At 39.4% G+C, this 21,527-nt stretch overlaps 2 protein-coding genes across 9 annotated transcripts in view; one reads left to right on the forward strand and one right to left on the reverse strand.

The window, feature by feature from the left end:
• The window catches only part of DYNC1I2 (dynein cytoplasmic 1 intermediate chain 2), a 28,493-nt gene extending 25,692 nt beyond the window's left edge, over window positions 1-2,801 (forward strand). For all 3 annotated transcript variants that reach the window (XM_062004596.1, XM_062004593.1, XM_062004594.1), the window contains 3 exons: window positions 157-297; window positions 1,294-1,419; window positions 2,048-2,801. In XM_062004596.1, the coding sequence (XP_061860580.1) occupies window positions 157-297; window positions 1,294-1,419; window positions 2,048-2,161 (381 nt within the window). In that variant the 3' untranslated portion in view covers window positions 2,162-2,801. The remainder of the gene's footprint in view (window positions 1-156; window positions 298-1,293; window positions 1,420-2,047) is intronic.
• Window positions 1-21,527, reverse strand: part of SLC25A12 (solute carrier family 25 member 12) — a 58,422-nt gene that overhangs the window by 1,739 nt on the left and 35,156 nt on the right. For 2 of the 6 annotated variants that reach the window (XM_062004600.1, XM_062004597.1), the window contains exons 13-18: window positions 21,389-21,469; window positions 11,934-12,074; window positions 9,804-9,942; window positions 7,380-7,538; window positions 7,104-7,194; window positions 5,725-6,337 (exon numbers count right to left, since the gene is read on the reverse strand). In XM_062004600.1, coding sequence (XP_061860584.1) covers window positions 6,148-6,337; window positions 7,104-7,194; window positions 7,380-7,538; window positions 9,804-9,942; window positions 11,934-12,074; window positions 21,389-21,469 — 801 coding nt within the window. In that variant the 3' untranslated portion in view covers window positions 5,725-6,147. Of the gene's footprint in view, window positions 1-3,955; window positions 4,191-5,513; window positions 5,652-5,724; window positions 6,338-7,103; window positions 7,195-7,379; window positions 7,539-8,099; window positions 8,233-9,803; window positions 9,943-11,933; window positions 12,075-21,388; window positions 21,470-21,527 lie in introns of those variants that run through there. The other 4 variants (XR_009819430.1, XM_062004598.1, XM_062004599.1 and 1 more) reach the window with 4 other exon arrangements.

The following is a 21,527-nucleotide window of genomic DNA, read 5'->3' on the forward strand; positions in this document are numbered from 1 at the left end:
TAGCATTAATTTTTGGCTGCTTTTTGCAGAGGCAATTTCTAAGTCAAAATGTGAATCACTTTTTTAGTTACTGCTGGTAACGCTGTGAAGTTCTTTAGCTTTACAATTCTGAAGTGCAGAGTTCAGGTATTGCATTGTTATATTTGCTTTTTTCAGAATAACAAACCTCTCTACTCCTTTGAAGACAACTCAGATTATGTTTATGATGTGATGTGGTCACCAACTCACCCTGCCTTGTTTGCCTGTGTGGATGGGATGGGCAGGCTTGACCTGTGGAATCTTAACAATGATACTGAGGTGAGGCAGTCAGGGTAACAGTCAAGTGTAACTGCAAAAGTGTTTGTACCCTTAGAAAAAACAAAAAGTCTGGAGTTTGCTGTAGCATTTTGGTTTGAGAAGCTTTTTTGGTTCTAAATATTCTGTAATTCTGTTAAGTTCTGCATAATGTATAGCGTTCTCTGATTATGGAGTTGTAGCACAGATGACCCCCCCTAATGAATAATTATTAGCAGTAATTACATTGTTTTACCTGTAACAAGAGTGCAAAACATCTGTCAGCGTAACACTGATCCATGTTGTGAAGGTCATTATAGACCTCCCTGAAGACAGCCTTAGCAGCCTAACAGTTGAACAGACCTGGTCCCTACTCCCACACTGCTGCTATTGCCACAGTAATACTGCAGTGGAGGTGGGATTTGTTTCTGAACGTCAAAGACTGGAATGTTTAGGTTTCTTGGTGTGTGTTATAAACTTAATTACAGTATAAATCTTTTCCAAGACTTAAGCTTGTTGGAGGTGAGAGGAAAAACCTGACAGATATTCAACACTTAAATTTCACCTTCTTAAAACGTGCATACAGAAGAGCGAGCAATTCTGTAGGGCCATATGCCAGCCAGGGGCTTTAAATTTTTATTACCCAGTTTCTAGCCTTTGGACAGAATTTGGCCTGCCAAAGCAGCTGATTTCATCCCTGCCTTCTGCCATAATTGACATAACTTGAGATCCCAGGGATCTTCTTTGCCTTGTGCCTGAGGCACGTCTGGGCCTCCTGTCTCATGACAAGGGTGCAGATGTGCCTTTGGATAGAAGGTGTTGTCCTTTAGCCAGGGCACAGATGTGCTGTTCTGGTCATATCACTAGTGATAGCTTAAGGCCACTCAGAGTCTTGGGGATCTACATACTCCGCCTGTGAAATATTGGGCGCTTCTTTTGATGCACCACTGAGCTATGTTCTGTAATCTATAGCGTATGGAATCCTCAGGCATTGTTAGCAATGTGTTTTAAATGCTACAGGTGCCAACTGCGAGCATCACTGTGGAGGGCAATCCTGCTCTGAACCGCGTGCGATGGACACATTCCGGGAGAGAGATTGCTGTAGGTGATTCAGAGGGACAAATAGTTATCTATGATGTGGGAGAGGTACGTACAGCATCTTTTGTGCAAAGTATGTTACAAAGCACTTGAGTTTCTTTGACTTTTATTTAGCAATCTGCTTTTAACTTTTTTTCCCTTTATCTCTTTTGTAACAGTGGCACCTATAGAATCATAGGATGGTAGGGTTGGAAGGGACCTTTAGAGATCATCTAGTCCAACCCCCCTGCAGAAGCAGGTCCACCTAGGTCAGGTGGCATAGGAACATGTCCAGGCGGGTCTTGAATTCTGACCATAGCTTAAAGTACTGAACAAAAAAATATTTGCAGTGAAGCGTTCTTGACTTTGTTCCTAAAGGGAAGCTGTTGCTATGGCAAGTATGTGTACTGCAGCAGTATGTAACTAATTGACTGGCTGAGGATATGGCATTAGTATTCCCCTTTGGAGGTGGTCTCTGAGATGGAGACATATCGTGTAAGCTTTACATATTTAAATATGGGATTCTCAAATTCTGCTGCTTTTATTGTTAGCGCTTTTGATGTTCAGACTATTGTAAAAGTTACACTAATAAGAGACTTTTTCTGTCGCAGCCTCTTCTGAACATCCCATCTGCTGTTCAGAAGGAGCTCGGGGTTTACTGACCAGTAGGTTTCAATAAAGTTCTCTTTGCCGACAGCAAATTGCCGTTCCTCGCAGCGATGAGTGGACTCGGTTCGGGCGAACACTGGCAGAAATAAATGCCAACAGAGCTGATGCAGAGGAGGAAGCTGCAACCCGGATACCGGCCTAGATCTTTACACACAGGCAGCACTGGTAGACCTGGGAGTCATTTGTTGCAAATCTTAGAAGTGTAAGCATGTGTCAATTCAAATAATAGCTTATGGGAAGAAGATACAGTTTCAATTACGGACTTTGAAAATGTATTAAGATCACTGAGGATCAGATCTTGCATTGTCACTTTTTAAATATAAATTACAAGCACATACTTGGATTTGTGTAACTTTTAATACAGTTAACTTTGACTTAGCAAGGAATTTCTTTTGCTGAAACACTAACCTGGTGTAAATTTGCTATTGGGCTTCTGAACTTTCCACTTTGTAACAGTATCTAGTTCTGTTTCTAAAGTAAACTTTCTATATTACACAGACTAACCTTCGGTAGGTAGTAAATCTCTGAGGCAATCTTTAATTTGAACTCTTCAAATTACCCATGGATATGCATGCATATATTTCAAGTAAGTTTCATTGTTTATAAATAAGCCTCAGACTCTGGTAGTGAGTAAGACATGTGAATAAAAATTTGTCTGTAGTTACAAACTTACTTGATAATTAGACCTGAATTAACAAAATACATATTTAATACCAATCTCTTTTGTTTGAATTGGTGCATTAAAAGGTGAGACTGATTGATAAATAAATAAATCATGAGCACTTGTCAGCTGCCCTGATCCCTAATCTGTGTCCCTCTACAGTTTGTGAGTAGAAGGTTCCTGGGAGCTGCTGCTTTCATTTTACTACACACATAAGAGAATTGCTTTTTTATCCCTAACCTCCACTTCCTGCCATGGCAATCTGCCAAAAGCACAAAGGCTACTGTTGTCCAGTTTTTCTTTTCCAAAGGATAAAGAACAAGATTTTGACTTAATAGAATGTAAATCATCATGCTAGAGAAATTAACTACAAATTTGCCCCTAATTCTCCATATGAAGTTAAAGAAAGATGTTTTTATTGCTTTTTAACATTTTTATTGAAACAAAAGCTGTCAGTGGCCAGAAACAAAATGGTTCCAATTTCTGTTAAAGGCTAATTTTTTTGAGTACATCTTTCTTAGGACATTATAATGTTGCCCATCAAGACTGGCTGGGTGGGTGGGGGTGATGTTGTTTGAATTCTTTGTAGTAAATATTCTGACTTGGGCACTAAACCATTATTGATGCCTTTAACTTAGGACTCTAGGTTTGCTTCTGGTACTTTTAATCTGCTACATGCTTGTTGTTTTGCCAGAAGAGTTGCTTTATTATATTCTTTAAGCAGATGTATGTCTAAAACTATTCTTATTGTTTCTTCATTGTTTGTGTTTTAAGGGTATGGGATATTTTTTTATTTCTCCTTGTCTCAGTTCTGTGAGGAGCAGCTCATACAGAGATACAGACAGAAGTAACAGCAGTTCTGTCTATTGGAGGTTCTATTTTTCAGTGGGTTTGAAAGTGAAATGTATACAGGCTTCCGTTGGTGTTGGCCTGTCTAAAGTGCCCCCTCTATTCAATGCAAAGTCATGCTGTTCAGTCTGACATTTACCTTGCACGTTTTTCTTAACCTTAGGACAGCAGCTGTCTGTTCAGTTGAGGAACATGTAAAGTATATAAAGAACAGGTACATCATGTGATGATTCTTTTTTTTTCCTACCCTTTAGGCACAAGAATTCTTAACGAGCACAATTTCTGTTGTCTTGCCAGGTTTGGGGTTTTTTTTTGTTTTGTGTTGTGTTTTTGGTTGGGTTCTTTTTACTGAGATTGTTATTCCTCATTTAATAATAATACATTTCCTTCAGTCACACTCTTTCAGAAATCCAGTAATACAGCTTTCTTTCAAGGGATTATGGCATACATGTATAGGTCATATGGCATTAGTTTTACATAATTTCAGCCTTCTAATAATTCTCAGCAAAAGTATCCATTCCTGCTTGAGCTCCTCCCTCACAAAACAGTTGAGAACAGGTAAAAAATGTTGTAAAACCCATACCTGCAACATTAAGAGACCAGTGGTGATGCTAGGTACTGTAAATGATCATCCTGGGAGCCACACTGTCCAGTTTAGGAGCTGTAAGAAATACAAATGCTGTATTGCATCATAAAGTCTCCAAAGACCTTAATCAAGTCAGTCAACAAGCTGTGACTAAGATTAAATGCCAGTGGGTACCTGCCATTTTTGTATCTATTTAGAAAAGCACAGAACAAAATACATAGATATGAAAGAGAGTTCCTGGGAAGCCTGCCTCTAGAAAACTGCCCAGAACAGGTAATTCTTTAAACAGAAAAAAAACTCTAATAAATTAGACAGAAGGTCTTCTAATGGGGATATGTGTATATGTGCATGTTGCAGAACAGTGAACAAACTCCCAGGTTGAATGTATTGTAATCTTTAGCTCACTAAATATTATCCAGCACTAAAAGATTTTGCACCATGCTTAGAGGTTATAACTGTGGAAGGGCTTGTCTTTTTGTGTAGTCTCCACAGAACTGTTTGGTTGGAAAAGACCTTTAAGATGACTGAGTCCAACCACTAACCTCACGCTGCCAGGCTAAACTAAACTAAACCATACTCGTCTACTCATCTTTTAACTATCTCCAGGGATGCTGACTCCACCATCTCCCTGGGCAGCCTGTGCTAGTGTTCAACAGCCCTTTCAGTGACAAAGTTCTTCCTAATATCCAAGCCATTTATTCAAAAGCTAAAACTCTTTATATTGGCATCCTGTCACCCAAGCAAGAAAGTAATTGAACCTCAAATTGGTTTATGCTGCTGGGATACGCCGCACTCCAGGATCTTTAACCCTGAAAGCAACATCTAGAACTGAAAACTGGAGGTTGTCGGCTTCAGTGAGTAAAGCTGGAAACCTACCCATCTGTTCTCTGGCTGTATGGGAAGTTTTTCTCCAGGACCGTAGAAAACCAGACTCCTGTATTTTTGCATTTAAAAATTAAACCAGAGAAACTTTTGACAAACACTAAGCCTGAAATAGTTCAAGCTTTGCTTTTCTTCTCACCTTTTACCTAGCATTTCACTCATTCAGTTTTGCATATAAAAATATAAAAGCAAGATGTATGTTTGGGGTTTTTTTTCCACAATAACCTAATCTTTCAATGGGAAACCAATCTAGAAATGCAGAGAATGCCTTCAGGTTTATTTATAGTTTTCCATTCTGGTATAAAAAAAAACCATTCCGAGTAATAAACCCTGTATATCTTCCTCAGGCTGCTGATAATTGGCAATATCTCATGTGTTTGAAATACACTACCATAGAGCCTAAGACCTTTTACACATTTAGCATTAATGTGTATTTTGAGAGAATTCCCTGGTACAAATTAGTACTGCAAAATAAAATACGGCATGGGCTCACCTAATTCCTGTGCTCTCTTACACTTAGAAGCCACCACATTGTATTTTAATACCTTTGCTGTAAATAGAGCAGTGCACTGCATTCCTTCAGAGGCTGTCCTGTACTGTACTTTCATTACATGGGTGCACCTGATCTTTAAATTTTAGTTTGTGATCTGTAATCTGTGGATGAAAAAAGAAGAAAAATCACACTGGACAACTCTTCTGGGAACACAAAGGAGTGAAGTGACTCAGGTGTTTTGAAATATTTTATTGTCATGATTGTTAACAAAATGCTTTCAAAACATTCTGTACATTTCAAACTATTTTGAACTGCAATACCCATTATATAAATGTATGTGTATAGATGGCATGATGTCTCTGTACAAAGATGTACAATATGTACAGTAACATTAAATGCAGGCTGTGCAAGGCCAAGCCTAAGCTACAGATTCATGCCACTTGTTAAAACAAGGCATAGAACCACAGCTTCAATCAGTTCCTCGTGTGCAAATAAACAAATAAATGCAGGTACATATCAATATTTGAAAGGAGTAATTAGATCTGCAAGCTCAGTTCAGCTAGAACAACATGCAGCTGACTGGAAAAAAATACAGTACTACTCTTGTGATGTTTTTCCACTGCACCATGTGGTTAGGTTGAAACACCTTTTCAGGATTCAGCTGCTAGTTTTCGGTTGAGCTGAGGTGACGACAGGAGATCGAAACTTTGGAAGGTACAAACCAAACTTATTTTCTATACCGGCAAATGTAGCTGTGGCAAGTCTGTATCCACCGATATGCTCAGGGTTAACGGGAGGCAGATCCGAAATTCGAGTCTTTGGGGTAGGTTCTGATCCAGAACGTTTGCTGTTTGAAGAAAGAAAAACATCCTTTCCTTTACTTAAAGTGTTTTCTTAAGCTTGAATAAGTTTATGACATCTCGACTAAAATACTTCAGGGTACGACATGGGGAAGACTGTCAGAGCTGACTTTAATTATTTGCTTCTATGATCAAGTAAGGTTGAGTTGAGACCATTACTTAATGGCAAATCATACATGTTTTTCCATAAGTGGAACTTTTTGTGTCCAGCTTTTGTTCATTTCCCCTAGTCCTGTCACTGGACACTACAGAAAAAAAGTGTTGCCCCATCCTTCTGACATACACCTTTCAAATACTTTTAAGTATTAGTGAGATCCCCCCCTCAGTCTCTTCTTCTCCAGGTCCCGCAGCCTTTCCTCATAAGGAAGATGCTCCAGTCCTCTGATTATTTAGTGTCCCTGTCCCTCTTGAGCTGGGGAGCCCAGCTGAGGTTACATTTTTACTGATAGCTTTTTAAGTTCTTTTAATTTCAGTGATGGGAGAAACCGGACAAATTATCTCTCTACAACAGAAATGCAAATTTTATGTAGTGCAATTACATAAATCTTCTATTTCCTCATCTGTTTAGTAGAAGTAGCATTCAAGTGTCTCTCGGTTTTGTACAGATGGAGGGACTTTTTGAACATTGGAATTTTAAGTACAGGTGCTCGAAGTCACCAAGTTTAAGTAGTCCCAGGCATGAAAAAAGTAAGATTTTTTTTCTTAACATGGCAGGTTTTACTGTACAAGCTAAAAAGCAAATACTTGACTTACAGGCCTCCAAAATCCACATAGAGCCATCTCTGCAGAAGTTCGTAAGTGACCAAAGTAACGCCAAACTGGGGTGAAGATCTGAACACACGAGCTGTTAAATGTTACAAATCACAGTGTCAAAGAATTTATTGGGAGAGAAGCTAAATGTTTTCAACAACATGTTACATTTTTCAGAATCCATCCTTGTAAATGCTACTCTAATTTTAGAGTCCTTAACAAAGCGAGTGCCTATTTGCAGATTCAATGTAGCCTTAATATTCAGAGTGCATTTCTCACCTCCTGCTCCCTTCCAAAAAGCTGAAGGGCCTTCTTCCCTCAGAATCTTCCCAAAGCAGTCAATAACTCCACTGTATGTTGTCTGACCAGCGCGAGCTGCCACTTGCAGTCTTGTCTTGATGACATCAGCAGGGGTTACCAAAGAAGCAGCAGGCACACCTTTTAGAAGAAAACCACATTTAATTTGCACAAAGAATCTTGTAAAAGATGAAACACTTCTAACTGAAAAATACAACTGCAAACTTCACTATTTTTTTGCAAGGATCAGGCATTACTAAAAGTGCAGGTTCTTACACTTGATGCTAATATATTGTGCTTGGTATCATCGTTTTGAGTTACTTCTAAATTTAAAGGCTATAACTGATAACAGAAAATAATAAACTATAAAGAGCAATTCTCTCAACATCTTCTAGTGGTCTGTCATTATCAAAAAGATAAAAGACGCTTTTTAAAATTTACATGAGCTATATATGTAATAAGAGGTATCCATGACAAAAAGTAGTTGTACAACCTTACTCCATTTGCTAATACTCTATGACATACTTTTGACACATAGATGTCACATACATATCACATAGATGATAGATTTGGAAACTTGAATCTTACACATCCATTTGCTAAAGATGTTAATAAGAAAACTACTGCTTAAAACACGTGCTTTACAGAAATACGTCTGTACTGCTGTTTGGACTGTTCTGTAGGAGAATAGATGCTGCTTACTTTAATAGGCAAGCCATAAAAAGACTGTGGACAATGAAGGTGTTTTACAAGTCTGCTTAGTACCAACAGCGTGGTATTAGCCAACAGTGATGGAAGAACAAGTCTCCACTTCCAAGGCACCACTCTCGGCTTTCTAGTCAAAGGAAAGGAGAAGGTTTTCAGAAATGTACTCCACAGTATGTAACTGTGTTATCTGAGATATTTCTGAATACTTCTGAATACTATCAAAATTCCATCCTCTTAAAAGAAACATTTTTTGACTTAGAATTTTGAAATCGATTTTGAGTTCAGTTGGACTTTTACAATTGGTCAACATTGAACTGAAAATGGAACAAATCACCGCTTAGCAGAGGTGATCATAAAGTGTCGCTGAGTAATTCAGGAGCTGTTAAAGGAAAACAGAAGCAATGTAGTTAAGTCCACAAACATACACCGATAGCAACTCTATGCAGATTTTCCTTTCCAGATACATTCAGGCTGAATTCTCCCCAACTGCACAGCCGTAACACGAACAGACGGAGCAGTCAGGAATGTGAGGTTTGCAGTTCAGAAAAGCAGACTCCTGTACATGCTAGAAAATCAGGCCTGCAAGATTGACACACATCTTGAATAGGGTTCATCTCTTAGTTTAAGTTACCCAGAAACACTCACAAACAAATGAAGAGAAGCTGTGAAGTTTGTGATCTAAAATTAAAATCAGTGATTCTTTGTATGAGATACAAGTTAAACAATAATATTTATGTGTGCTTCTAGGAGTACAGTAAGCAGTTCCACATTACTTGAGAATCAACAGGGCTACAAAGCTGTTCCTAGTTTCCTAGCTGGTCTCTCCCTTCCCTCTGGCATAAGCAATGTGCCAACTGGAAAAGAGCAGGTGCCTCCAAGCTCTGTATTAAGTCCAGTGCAGGATGCTGCTCTTTACACACAGACAGCTCATAGCTGATGTGTATACAGTGAATCCTTACAGTTGTAATGACTAAGAAAAGCTCTGTTCAGCCCCATGATGTTTCTGAACTGCATAGATTCCAGCTCTGAATTGTTCATGATTGAGTGGCTGCAGGTACCTGGTTTTCATCCTAGTGATACAATTCTCAGCAGAGCAGGATCTGGCCATCTCTATCCACATTTTCAAATACCCACCACTACAGCCCCTGGATCTACTACTTTTATACCACTTGCCATTTAGTAAAACCAACTTTTTTATCACAGACTCATATTCTCGAGAAGCCTTAAATACTTGGAATTTCAGAATATGATACTTTTAACTTCAGCTTCTTCACAAACTGGTGCCCTATTTTTAGCAATTACATCTGAACAAAGTTTATTCTCAGGGCTTCAGGAATCCAAAGCTAGGTAAGTCATTTGCTTCTTAGCTCTTATGATCTCTCATTTTATGTTCATCAAAGATTCAAATTAGCCTTCAACTCTGAGAGCACAGTAACAAGTAAAACCCCATTGAGACAGACAGATCAAATTTGACTACAAGTTGCTGAGCTGCATTACGCTGTTTATCCAAATTATGCAAATGTAATTAGATCTCATCAAAATTACATTGCCTCCCACTAAGGATAACAGTGATCAAATTTAGATTAAATCAGATACAATGGTACAGTACCCTGCCCTTATATGGGGCTACTGAATATTAAATATTACTCACTAAAAGAAAAAAAAAAAAGACTTCTAGAAAACATTCTTCAAAATTACCTGCAATGGCTCCAGCTGTAAGGAGATTAAGCCCTCCCACATGGCCATTTTCATCAGCAAGCATCAGTTTACTATGAGCATAAACAGGAAAGTAGATTGCAGAAAAGGGAATGTCTCTGAGGAAACACGCTTTGGCACCCTGTCACACAGAAAAGAGACATAATACAAATATGTTTTGTAAATAAGGTTACAATGGATTTCCGTCAAGCAGCCTAAGCCCAGGAAGTACCAACTCTTTTGATCAACCAGGTAAATAATGCAGAAAATAAGATGTCTCAGGCAACAGAAGCTGTAGGGTTGAACTTGAAGAATAAAGCACATTTAAAGTAAGTTTTTAGAATGCAGAAGATTCAAGGTTCATGTCTCAATTTGGTAGGCAACACGTGACATCAATCCTGATATCAGTACCTAGGATAAACACCTTTTACACACAATGTGTCCAAATGCAATGAAGAAAGTGACAAAAGGTGTGCCCTTACGTCTTGCCAACAGCAACCTACAACCACAGAAGCAGCAAGACAAGTCCTTGCATGCTATTTTTGCACCAAACACAAAAGCTCTACTAAAAGTGTGAGTGAGGACTGTACAGTGTCACGCTCATCTTCACTGATCGTCATCTGGCTGACAGAAGCAGCTGTTCTGAAAGGGCAGCAAGAATGGGGAAACCACCCCAAAATGGGAGCCATTTAGTAAAGGAGAGATACAGAGAGACAAAACTAGCACCTATGATAATACTGCATGGAATATCACCTGGCCACAAACTGGCATTAAAAGAGTTCCTGAACAGAACTTTGCATCTTGTAATAAGAGGGGAATACTCATAATAAAACAGATGTCATATTATTTCAGTAACTTCAGTCACCGGTCTGCTACCAAATACATTACTTCCTTCTTTACAAAGCTCAAATAAGCCCTTATTATGTCCAAAAATCTCATTTGCATACCCTGAAAGCATGCCTGTAACAAACCCACCACTCCTTGCCTAAACACCCAACACGTACACTCTAAGCCAGCAGCCTCCCCACAATGGGCCCACCTGAGGCCAGTCACACAGCAGTTACATTAACAGACCCCATGTGTCCCAAACCCTACGTGGCTTAAGCAGAAGAAACTTGTTCCTTCAATTATTTTCATGCAGATATTTTATGCTGTAAAATGAGTCCTTATTCACAAATTATACTGGAATTCTAAAGAACAGCAGATTTTTCACTAAGTTCAACTGTTTAATTACTGCAAACAGAAATGGTGATTTTGTCCCATAACACCAGTGATCTTTAGGAAATGTAATGGACATGAACCTCCTTTGTCAACTTCAAAACAAAAGCTTCAGCTCTAAAAGTAAATTTGCACGTTTTTATAGTATTATTGCAGGTCTGTGGACAAGTGACATAAAACAATGTTTTGTAAGTGCACACCTAATAGAACTGCTGAATTTACAGATCACCCCTTGTACTCGCAGAAGATACAGGAAGAAATACTCTTCCTTGTTTAAGAAAACTAATAGCTTCTGCTCCATTACATCTGATCTGTAATGATGGTAGTAAGTATACCTGCAGGGAAGGAATCTGTTGAGTGGCATTCTGCTGAAGTATAGTACAGTATGGTCTTTTGTGTGTGTGTGTGTGTGTGTGTGTATGTGTGTGTGGAATTTGTTATTGACAAATCCCACCACTTAACTTCTTAAAAATCTGAATCCTACTCAACTCCACTACTGATTCACTGCCGTCAAATTATTAAGACAAAGAGAATACCCTGCTGCAAAGATAACAATAGAGATAGCAGAGATTCAAAATAAGTGGAAGAAAAAACACCCAGGGAAAGCTAAAGAAACTTTTCACAAAACCCCTCCAAATGAAATGATCAGTGCCAGAAGCCAGCAGGTCTGCAATACAGGACTCCCTGTAGCTTGGCATAAAAGCCCAAATGATAGAATGGGGGAGTATTTTTTTGTATCCCACTGCCATTAATATAGAAGTGGGTTTTCTTCAGTTTTCCACTGTGGGGCTGCCCTGCAGGAAGAGATTGGTTTTAAATTCAAAAGATGTCTTTTTTCTTTTTTTTTTTAAACAGTTTTTGTTTCAACAATGTAAAAGTTTAGCATGAAACATAAAACAAAGCAGAAATACATACCTTATAAAGACCAAGAAGGCCCAAGTCTTTTATAACAGAGAGGGCACTGACTCTGGGTCCTGTAGTAATTTCTCCTGCTACCTGCAACCGAATCTTTACAATCTCCAGAGGATTAGTGAAGATGACCTGGGAAGCTCCTGCCTGCAAACCCAAGGAAAGTAAATTGTGTTACTAGAGCATGTGGTGATGGGTTTACTTTCGCAAGGTGATGAGTACTGCCTTGACTTCTCACTGCATTGGCTGATAGAAATATGATAGAAATATTTATTAAAGCACCTGGCTGGAAGGTAAAAGCCCAAAATCATAAATCATGGAATTGTACAGAATAAATGTTTATGCTTATGTGTTCATTATTCCACAGAGGTGGATGAATTCAGTTTGTCTCTGTTTTTCTCCTTGACATCCCCTTCTAGAAGTTGTGGCTGCGTTTAAAAGTCTATCAGATATTACATGAAATACTACTAAACTCGAATATTATTACACTTGTGCTGATAGAGCATCAAACACATAAAGAAATCCTTCTGTTTATTCAATAATAATCCATCAACAATGTGTAGCCATGTTATTTGCATTTAGTGGTGACGCTGTGTAAAAGGTAAATTTGCATTTAATGGTGTAACTTTCAATTACCAGAAAAGGTGTCTGGAATTTTGTTTAGCAGCCTTTAATTGTCCTAAGTGAAAACCAAACATAAAATTTAAATAAGAAGAGTAACATTTTGAAATATGATACTAGATAGAGACAGGAATCGTATCTTTCTCTGAGCTGAGCATGACAGATTTTGCATGCAGGAAATCTCTGTCAGCAGTGCAGAAGGACCATCTCGCAAACTTCCCAGAAACAACATTGCAGAGCTGCTTCAAATTCTGCACTTTAACCAAAGAAAGACTTTCAATGAAGTGTTGAGAGAGATTCAATCTGGCAGTTCAGTTTCAGAAGCATGTAAGCCTATATAAAATGACATGTTTAGATTTCTCCCTGGTTTGCTGTAGGTACTACTCACATCTGGAGGACTGTGTGTTTCATCCAAAACAGCTACATTTTACTCTGCTTTCTTTTTCCCTGTCTTCTTAAGCCACCATTCTTCATTTAAAAATAAAAACCACTTCCTTAAAACTTCTGGCATAAAACCACTGGAATACAGCCCACTTTGAAAAGCATTTCTTCCACAATCTAAAAACTCCTCTTAATCCTGATCTATTTCTCCAACACATCGAATTTTAGCAAAGGAAAAAGATGCAGATCATCTGCAATTAAAGCTTTTTTCCACTTCTAAATTGCTCAGGAAATAAACTCTCTTTGTGATGCTGGGACGGGTGGTGGGATGTGTGTGTGTATGAGTGAAGAAAAATCAATAGTCTTGTTACAGCACCTCCTGGACAGCATGCACAATGTTCTCTGCTAATTGATTCAGAACTAATGAAGGCTGATCGCTTCTGCCTTTAGCAGAACCTTCTTCTCTCCAGCAGCAAGCAGAATAGACTTGAGATTAGCCCTGAAGCATGCCTGAGAAGTTGGTAACTTGAATTTTTTTAGACTTGAGACAAAAGAGCATTGCAAACCTCAGCAGCTCTCACTGAGAATGATCAAGCACTTGGGTAGCATCTATCTAGGGGATGAGAGGCATGAAGCATCAACATCTGCGCTGACCAGGCATCTGATACTCCACTTTAGTGAGCACACTGCCATCCTTTTATTGCAAGCCTCATTTATTACTCCACTCAATATCGACATTTCAAATCATCAGTGTTATGGCTTTACTAAAGCACCTGGACCCCGACAGTGGGAGATCAACCCCTGCTTTTGATTAATTATCTCTACTGTAGCAGTTACTGTCTTTAACACTTCCCACTCAAATAATCAGTCTAGGTTGTTAATCTTTATTTTACTCTGAAAGAAAATCAAAGCCTACATTTTTGTGGACATTTATTGCATCTATTGCAACCATCAGGAAGATCACTAGAACTCCCAGACCAGGCAAACTCAAACTGACACCATCGTTTCTGTTCCTTCTCTGTTCTTTGAACTTCAATACTAGACTGCACTCTGTTTGCTCAGTTACCTGACACCACTCATGTCCAAAGCCATCTTCAGACTCTACTTCTCAACTTTTCCTTCCCAGTTCACACGTGCCTATGAGTGCAAGATGAAATGGCTGTCCTGATAGGCAAAGTTCCAGTCTAAATTAAACGTATAAAATTTGCATCTGACAATTTCTATTAAACAATAACCAATTTTTTTGTTGGTGTTGCATTAAACAGAAAACCAATTTCAAACATTTATCATTTCTCTATATAAAAAACAATTTTGGTAGATAAAACATTAAGTAGAAAGCTCTTACTGCATAGCACAATGCATCACACACAAAAATTCTATTGATTTAAATTTAGATACTAAGCTAGAAATTCACTCCTAGACAATTACCAGCTACTGGCCTATTAAATATGCATTCTTTGTTTACATATAGATGTGAAATCCCAGGTTTTATTTTTAATGCTATAAATTAGCACATCCCGCAGAGCAGCCAAAATAACTCTTCCTATTTGCCTAACACCCACCACCGAAACACAAACAGGCCAATTCGTAAACATTTCTATTTTCTACCCTGAATTCAATCTTCCTGTAATTAACATTCTCCTCTCCTACGTGCACAACTGCCTACCTTTCTGTTAAAATCAGCATCAGCTCTCTTCTGATGCAGAAAAGAAAAGAGAAGGCTATAAACACAACACATTTAAATCATTTAGTAGCAAGACTAATTATATATACAATGGTACAAGTTGTATATAGTTGATACAGAATTATCTATTACGACAACATTCATATTAAAATATGACTTGATGATTGAGCTATTGAGCAAAAGAAAATCTAAGGAAAACCCTAACATATGTTGATATTGTTAGTAGAAAACTATCTGAAAAGCTCTTTAATTACATTACCACTTTGAACATTGAGTCTTTACAACATTGACAAACTTCTCAACAGACAGGTTTCCCAAAAAGAGCTGCGACTGTCCAGATACTCAGTTAAATACTCTCTACTAGTAATCTCTACTTCTATCCAAGTCTGGACTTTTCATATAGTTATACCTGAGGCTCAGCAAACTTTTCTGCACAGCGGTGATTTTGATCGCAAGGTGACCCTGCTTCTGCAGGGAGGTTGGACTAGATGATCTCTAAAGGTCCTTTCCAACCCCTACCATTCTATGATGATTCTATGATGATTCATGTGAAGAGGAGCACTGAATTCAGTGGAGCTGCATGAATTAGACAGGTCCTTAGATAAATCACAAGTACAGAATTGACTGTTAACACAGAACATGTTATGCAAGAAAACTCCCTTTTCTCATCTATTTTTTTCCAAGAAGAACGGGAGGGTTGGCTTTTGGTGGTTTGTGTTTTCCTTGTAAACAAAGGGTTGTCAATCTGTCTGAGGAAGAGAATGTGAGGCAGAGGAGAGTGCTGACTGGGGAGCTGAGGCAGAGTGCTCCCCAGAAGGGGATGCAGAGAAGAATGACACAAAGGGTCTCCAACTAAAAACGAAGCGGCAGCGTGCAGGGCTGCAATACAAATCTCTGTGCTTCTGTGCAAATCACTGGCAATCAGCGTCACTCTTTTTCAAAGTCTCTTACTTCAGCTGTCAGTTCCGTATGCTAAATACACATATATACACAGAGGTATACATTGCAGTCCTTACATTTCTTTTGGAGAAGGTGCACTAAATCCAGATTTCCCCCATAAAAACCTCTCTTCACACATAAATTACAAGAGACACTTTAAAAAAGGTTGACAAATTTGTTTCTGAATGGAGGTTATTCATACACATCAAAAAAAACAGTATTAAAAGCTTCTACTTAACCTTAATGTCATGTAAAATAACTCTACAAGGAACAAATAAAGGAACTAAATCTGACAGCAAAGGTTATGAGAGAAAAGATGTAGTTTGAGATCCCACAGCAAACGCCCCATAACATGCCAAAGGCTGAAGGAAATACACAAATGACCCTGCAACATGAGACCTCTTGCCCTTTCCAATTCCACCCGAGAGGCATAAGCTACAAAGGAGGAGAGGCCTGTTTAGAGCCCTTCCTTCCTTCCTTTTTGAAACCACCACATCCTCTACCACAACTATGTCCCATATAGGCAGCTAAAATAAGATGCTACTCAAAAGTCTGGTTTAAAAACATCAAAAGAACTTGCACTTCTTTCTCAAGGCAAAGCTGTTATTGTTCATGCATCTACAGTAACCTCACTGTCTCTTTTGCTAAACAATAATTTGCTCCCTAACTGTAAATGTCTGCAACAGGGATGAAGATAAAGCAGTAAAGTTTAATTCTGCTTCTATCTGTTTGAAGTATATTAGAATATAGAGTATCTTCAAGATTTTGAAGCAAAAAGTCTGACAGCTATAATTCTTTGTGTTTGTTACATAAAACCAGTAACATTTACAATTATTTTTTCTAAAAGAATTATCTGACACATTCCTATTTGCCTGGTAAGCCTATAGACAAGTTTGTGTGTATGCATATATGTATGTATAAATGCATACGAAAATTTTTCACTTTCAGGTGAAACCCTGTTTGATCAACCTGGGAGCCTTCTATGAGTGCATAACCAGCTGGCTAGATGAGGGAAGAGCAGTGGATGTCATCTACCTTGACTTCAGCAAGGCTTCTGACACTGTCTCCCATAACATCCTCATCAAAAAGCTCAGGCAGTGTGGCTTGGATGAGTGGAGAGTGAGGTGGATTGAGAGCTGGCTGAATGACAGAGCCAAGAGGGTGGTGATCAATGGCACAGAATCGAGTTGGAGGCTTGTGGCCAGTGGAGTTCCACAGGGATCGATTCTGGGGCCAGTCTTGTTCAACATCTTCATCAACGACCTGGATGAGGGGACAGAGTGTACCCTCAGCAAGTTGGCTGATGACACCAAACTGGGAGCACTGGCTGACTCCCCAGAAGGCTGTGCTGCCATTCAGCGGGATCTCGACCAGCTTGAGAGTTGGGCAGAGAGGAACCTCATGAGGTTCAACAAGGACAAGTGCAGAGTCCTGCATCTGGAGAAGAACAATCCCATGCACCAGTACAGTCTGGGGATTGATCTGAAGAGCAGCTCTGCAGAGAGAGACCTGGGAATCCTGATTGATAATAAGCTAAATATGAGCCAGCAATGTGCCCTCGTGGCCAAAAAAGGCCAATGGCATCCTGGGATGCATCAAGAAGAGTGTGGCCAGCAGGTCAAGGAAGGTTCCCCTGTTCCTCTACTCTGCCCTGGTGAGGCCTCATCTGGAGTTCTGTGTCCAGTTCTGGGCTCCTCAGCTCAAGAGGGACAGAAAAGTTCTGGAGAGTACAGTGCAGGGCCATCAAGATGATCAGGGTACTGGGGCATCTACCTTATGAGGAAAGGCTGTGGGAACTGGGGCTGTTCAGCCTGGAGGAGACTGAGAGGGGACCTCATTCATACTTAAAAATATTTAAAAGGTGTATGTCAAGAGGATGGGGCAACACTTTTTTCTGTAGCATCCAGTGATAGGACTAGGGCTAATGGTCAAAAGCTGGAACACGGTTTCTAAATCAGTAGTAAATTAGGACCTCTATGTGTACCTATGTGCAAACACAATCATCTCAAGCCCTAATCACCAGCAAATGCACTGCCTATACCTCCAAGAATGGTCCTTGGCCCCCTTCTGTCTTGCAACAAACACCCTCTTCCTCCCTGCAGCACAAATCAGAAGTCAGAAACGTTTTTCTGATGGAACAGGATTCATCCATTCAAAATGCTGAGCTCCTCACCCAGTATATTGGTGGAAAGAATTCATTTCTTCCTGCATACTTCAACTTAAAAATCACAGCATCTCTGCCTACTGTAACAGTACTTATGAATCCGTTACATGGCAGTAGATGTCTACTTCAATGTCTCTTCCTAGCTGAGGACGACCAGCTGCCCTGCAGCACCCTGCCCTTCAGGATATACTCATGTGTCATATGTGTAAGCTCCTTTGAGAAGCGCTGTCCATATCAGGTACACACTCTCTGCTTCCCCAGCTGCTGTTGGGACACAGGAAAGCATTGCCAAAGCCTCACTCAGTCTCCCTGCAACTCAGTGCTAATGGTAGCTGAAAAATCCAAAGGCAGGAATTCAGGCTAATCACTGAATTACACTGAAATGTAATTCAATTAATTACAGTAACAGTAGGGAAAGAAATTGTTTGCTCTGAATGTGTGTAACTGTGGACAGTGCTGTTGACAATCAACAAAGCAGCATACTCTGGGGGAGGTGGAAAGATGGGATATCGTTTCCATCCATCAGGGACCAGAGCCCTTTCATTGACAGGTATGACCTGATCACTCTAACTGACCTGCCCCACCTAGATGTTCTGCAGCTTTCAGATACAGCTACAGCTTGGGAGCAGCTGTGACTTTTTGGGCTCTGTCAGAACAATCCCTACACTTCCCAGTGACATTTACACTGCCCAGCAGCTAGCAGGTGCGTTTCAAGGAGCACAGGGCACAGGCTGCCTGTGGGAGGTCCCTGCCCTGCAGTAAGGAAGGAAAGACAAGAGACAGGCAGCTGACCACATACAGAGGCCACAGTGCAGGCGGATGTCTTTGTTAATGGTTACGAAAATGGTTTCCTCTTACTGGGAAAAGGACTTTATTCCATAACCTTACAGAAGCTGAGAATAACTGGAGTCTGAGAAGCAGTACTTGGACCAAAGAGATCCAGTCTCAGAGTTACTGCTTCTGGAAGAGCCATATGCCTGAGGGTAGCCCCTTTGCTGGATGGTACAGCACTTTCTGCAGACACTCCAGAGCTGAGGATACTGAATAGCCTACAAAAATTCTCTTGAATCACTGTTGTCTTAATGTCAAAGGTTTCACCTGTCCTCATGTGTGGGTCTTAGAAGACTGTAACACCATATGTAGGCTTTGATATGGCACTGTCATCCAGAGACAAGAATTTGCTATATCTGCTGGAGCCTTTCCCAAGCTGCCTCCACTTCCTCACCAGAATTTTTTTGGTTCCCGGTTGAGCACTGTGGCATACACAATGTGCCTTTATATGGCTCACAAGAGACTGGCCCTTCAAAGGTCAGGCCTCTGCTGTAAACTCTATAAAGCTGCAAATATATGCCTTACTCATATTGCTCATCCACTAGTTCCATACGGGAAACGATGAAAAAGTGCATAACTACTGTTAATCAGGAGAAGGTTCAACACTAAATATGGGCAAGTGATGGTAAGAGGCAGTAGCAAGTACATCTCTGAGAACTACATGCACGCATAATGCTGTTTCTTCTGATGTTATGACAAGGTAAAAAGCATGTTTTGAATTTAGCCTATATTTATAGTGTACTATTAGCAAAACATTTAAGTGTCAAACAACAAACAAAAGGCACAAAAACCCCCAAGTTACACAAATCCAGATGCTGAAAATAATTTTGACATATATAAAACCTAAACAGTCCCAGAGTAACCCATCACTTTGTACTAACAGAGGGAAGGAACAGAATAAAGGAAAAGCAAAGAAAAGTAGCATCACCCGAACAAAGTCCTGAGTGCCCCTGCACATAGAAACGGACTGAGCTTACTTGTGGCACTTCCTTGGATGTAACTGTTGGTTATGTCTCATCATATTTTGTAGAAAAACAGTATATGATGTACACCAGAAGTGTGAAGATAACCCTATTTCCAAGATAGTGAATATAGAAAAGAGCTGTCACATTGAACATGAAAAAGACCGAGGATAAGGAAAATAAAGACTAACATATCAGCCTGCTGCTTTAGTCAACTGATACATTCAGACTTTTAGAATAAAGTTTTTAGGCTTGCTAATAAAGATTCTGGTATTTAGGAAGAAGTGAAATTGCAAAATGGAAGTAAGCGGCAGTATGGACAGAAAAGTTATCAACTAGTAAGATATCAGATGATTCAGAGGAGGCTGTAAGGAAATGAGCATCCCTGAGGCTGCTAAACTGTGGCCAGCTTCTCTCCACCAACTTTGTTTAAAATTCTCCCAGACTGACTGGGATAAGTATTATCTCAAAAAAGAAGAAAAGATTATTTGGACACATTATAAATCAGCTCAGCTTCACAGAAACATACAAATTTCTTAAAGCTTATCTGAAACATGAATTTCTCCCCTGTTTTTGCATTTTCACTACAGTAAGGCAATAAAGCTCTTTGGACAAAGGAATATCCCCCAGGAAGTGGAAAAGCCTCCAACGTAGATTGATTTTAATATTATACATTTCAGTACAAAAGAATATAACACAATACATCTTATTATCAGATGCTTGATTTTAATTATGAATTTAAGCATGACACAGGCAGAAATGCTAATGAAATATATTAACTTGTTATAAATGACCTGTATGTGCTTTCTGTGTTACTGAGACTTCCAGAACAAGGTTAGTCTTTTGCTAGCTATACATCACAGCTGCTTTCTCACATTTCTCAGAAAATAAACTTTGCACACTGACAGGTGAAGACTCAAGCATGTACCAGGCTGCCAAATTCAATCAGGGAGAACTATAAGCAGACTCCCTTCAGGGCTGCTTCTATGAATTAAAAGTTTGCAGAGGTCAACAACCTTTCTGCCCCGGGTTTTGTTGTAAGCTGAGGAGGTTTTATATTAGCCTGTCAGCCTACTCAACTGGAAGTTATTAGTGTTCTCTGCTACAGAGGAACCTAACTCAAGCCTTAAACATTTTATGGGGTGAACAACTGTTGGGAAATCCCACAAATGAAACTAGCCAATGAGCAAAACCAAAAAGAAATCTGTCATCATTTCCAATGCAAACCACTTACAGATTGCTAAGAGATCCACTGAATTACAACCCTTATCCTCAATGAAAACACTATTTAGTTTTGAACTAAATTTAGATGATGGATTGTGTTTAGCATCTGGAGTAATGCAGCTACATTTTACACAAAGTCAATTAAGCAGAAAATTCACTCATACCTCTCACCTGAAAGTTAAGAATACATTGTTCAATTTTGACACATTTTCATGAACAATTTCACATATACCAAGAAATAGATTTTTTAAACTGTTCTAGCTCCCCACCCCCAAAAAGGAAACTCAAACACGATCTCTGCAATCCATTCTCTATGTCTTTCTAAAGTAACCATGAACGCCAACCCAAGCAAAAGTATGGTAAGAGAGAAAAGGCACCCTCTCCTCAGCCTTTTGCAAATAAAACTGCTGCTGAAACTGAAAGTTAGAAACTGGGCCAAAGGATGTTATTCTAACATATAATTCTGATGGATCTCAACTCAGAAGTATGCAAAGCTTTCCAAACAGAAAGCACTTTTCTTTCAGTTCCTGTGACTGGAAGAAAAAAGAGAAGAGTTCTGTTCAAACTGACAAAGCACACCCATTAACTGTCATTCCAACTACACTGCTTGTGACGGAGAATCAATTTTTCCTAGGAGTACAGGACAGATACTTACACAGCCTCCAGCAAGGATCTCTGCGGGGAGTGGAATGGAACCATCTTTCTTAGTAAATTTGTCTCTGACAAAGTCATTAACCTAATAAAGATATAATACATTACACATGAATTTAAGTTATTTTTCCTGCTTATTAACA

Source organism: Colius striatus, chromosome 11, assembly GCF_028858725.1.
Source record: "Colius striatus isolate bColStr4 chromosome 11, bColStr4.1.hap1, whole genome shotgun sequence".
Classification (NCBI taxonomy): domain Eukaryota; kingdom Metazoa; phylum Chordata; class Aves; order Coliiformes; family Coliidae; genus Colius; species Colius striatus.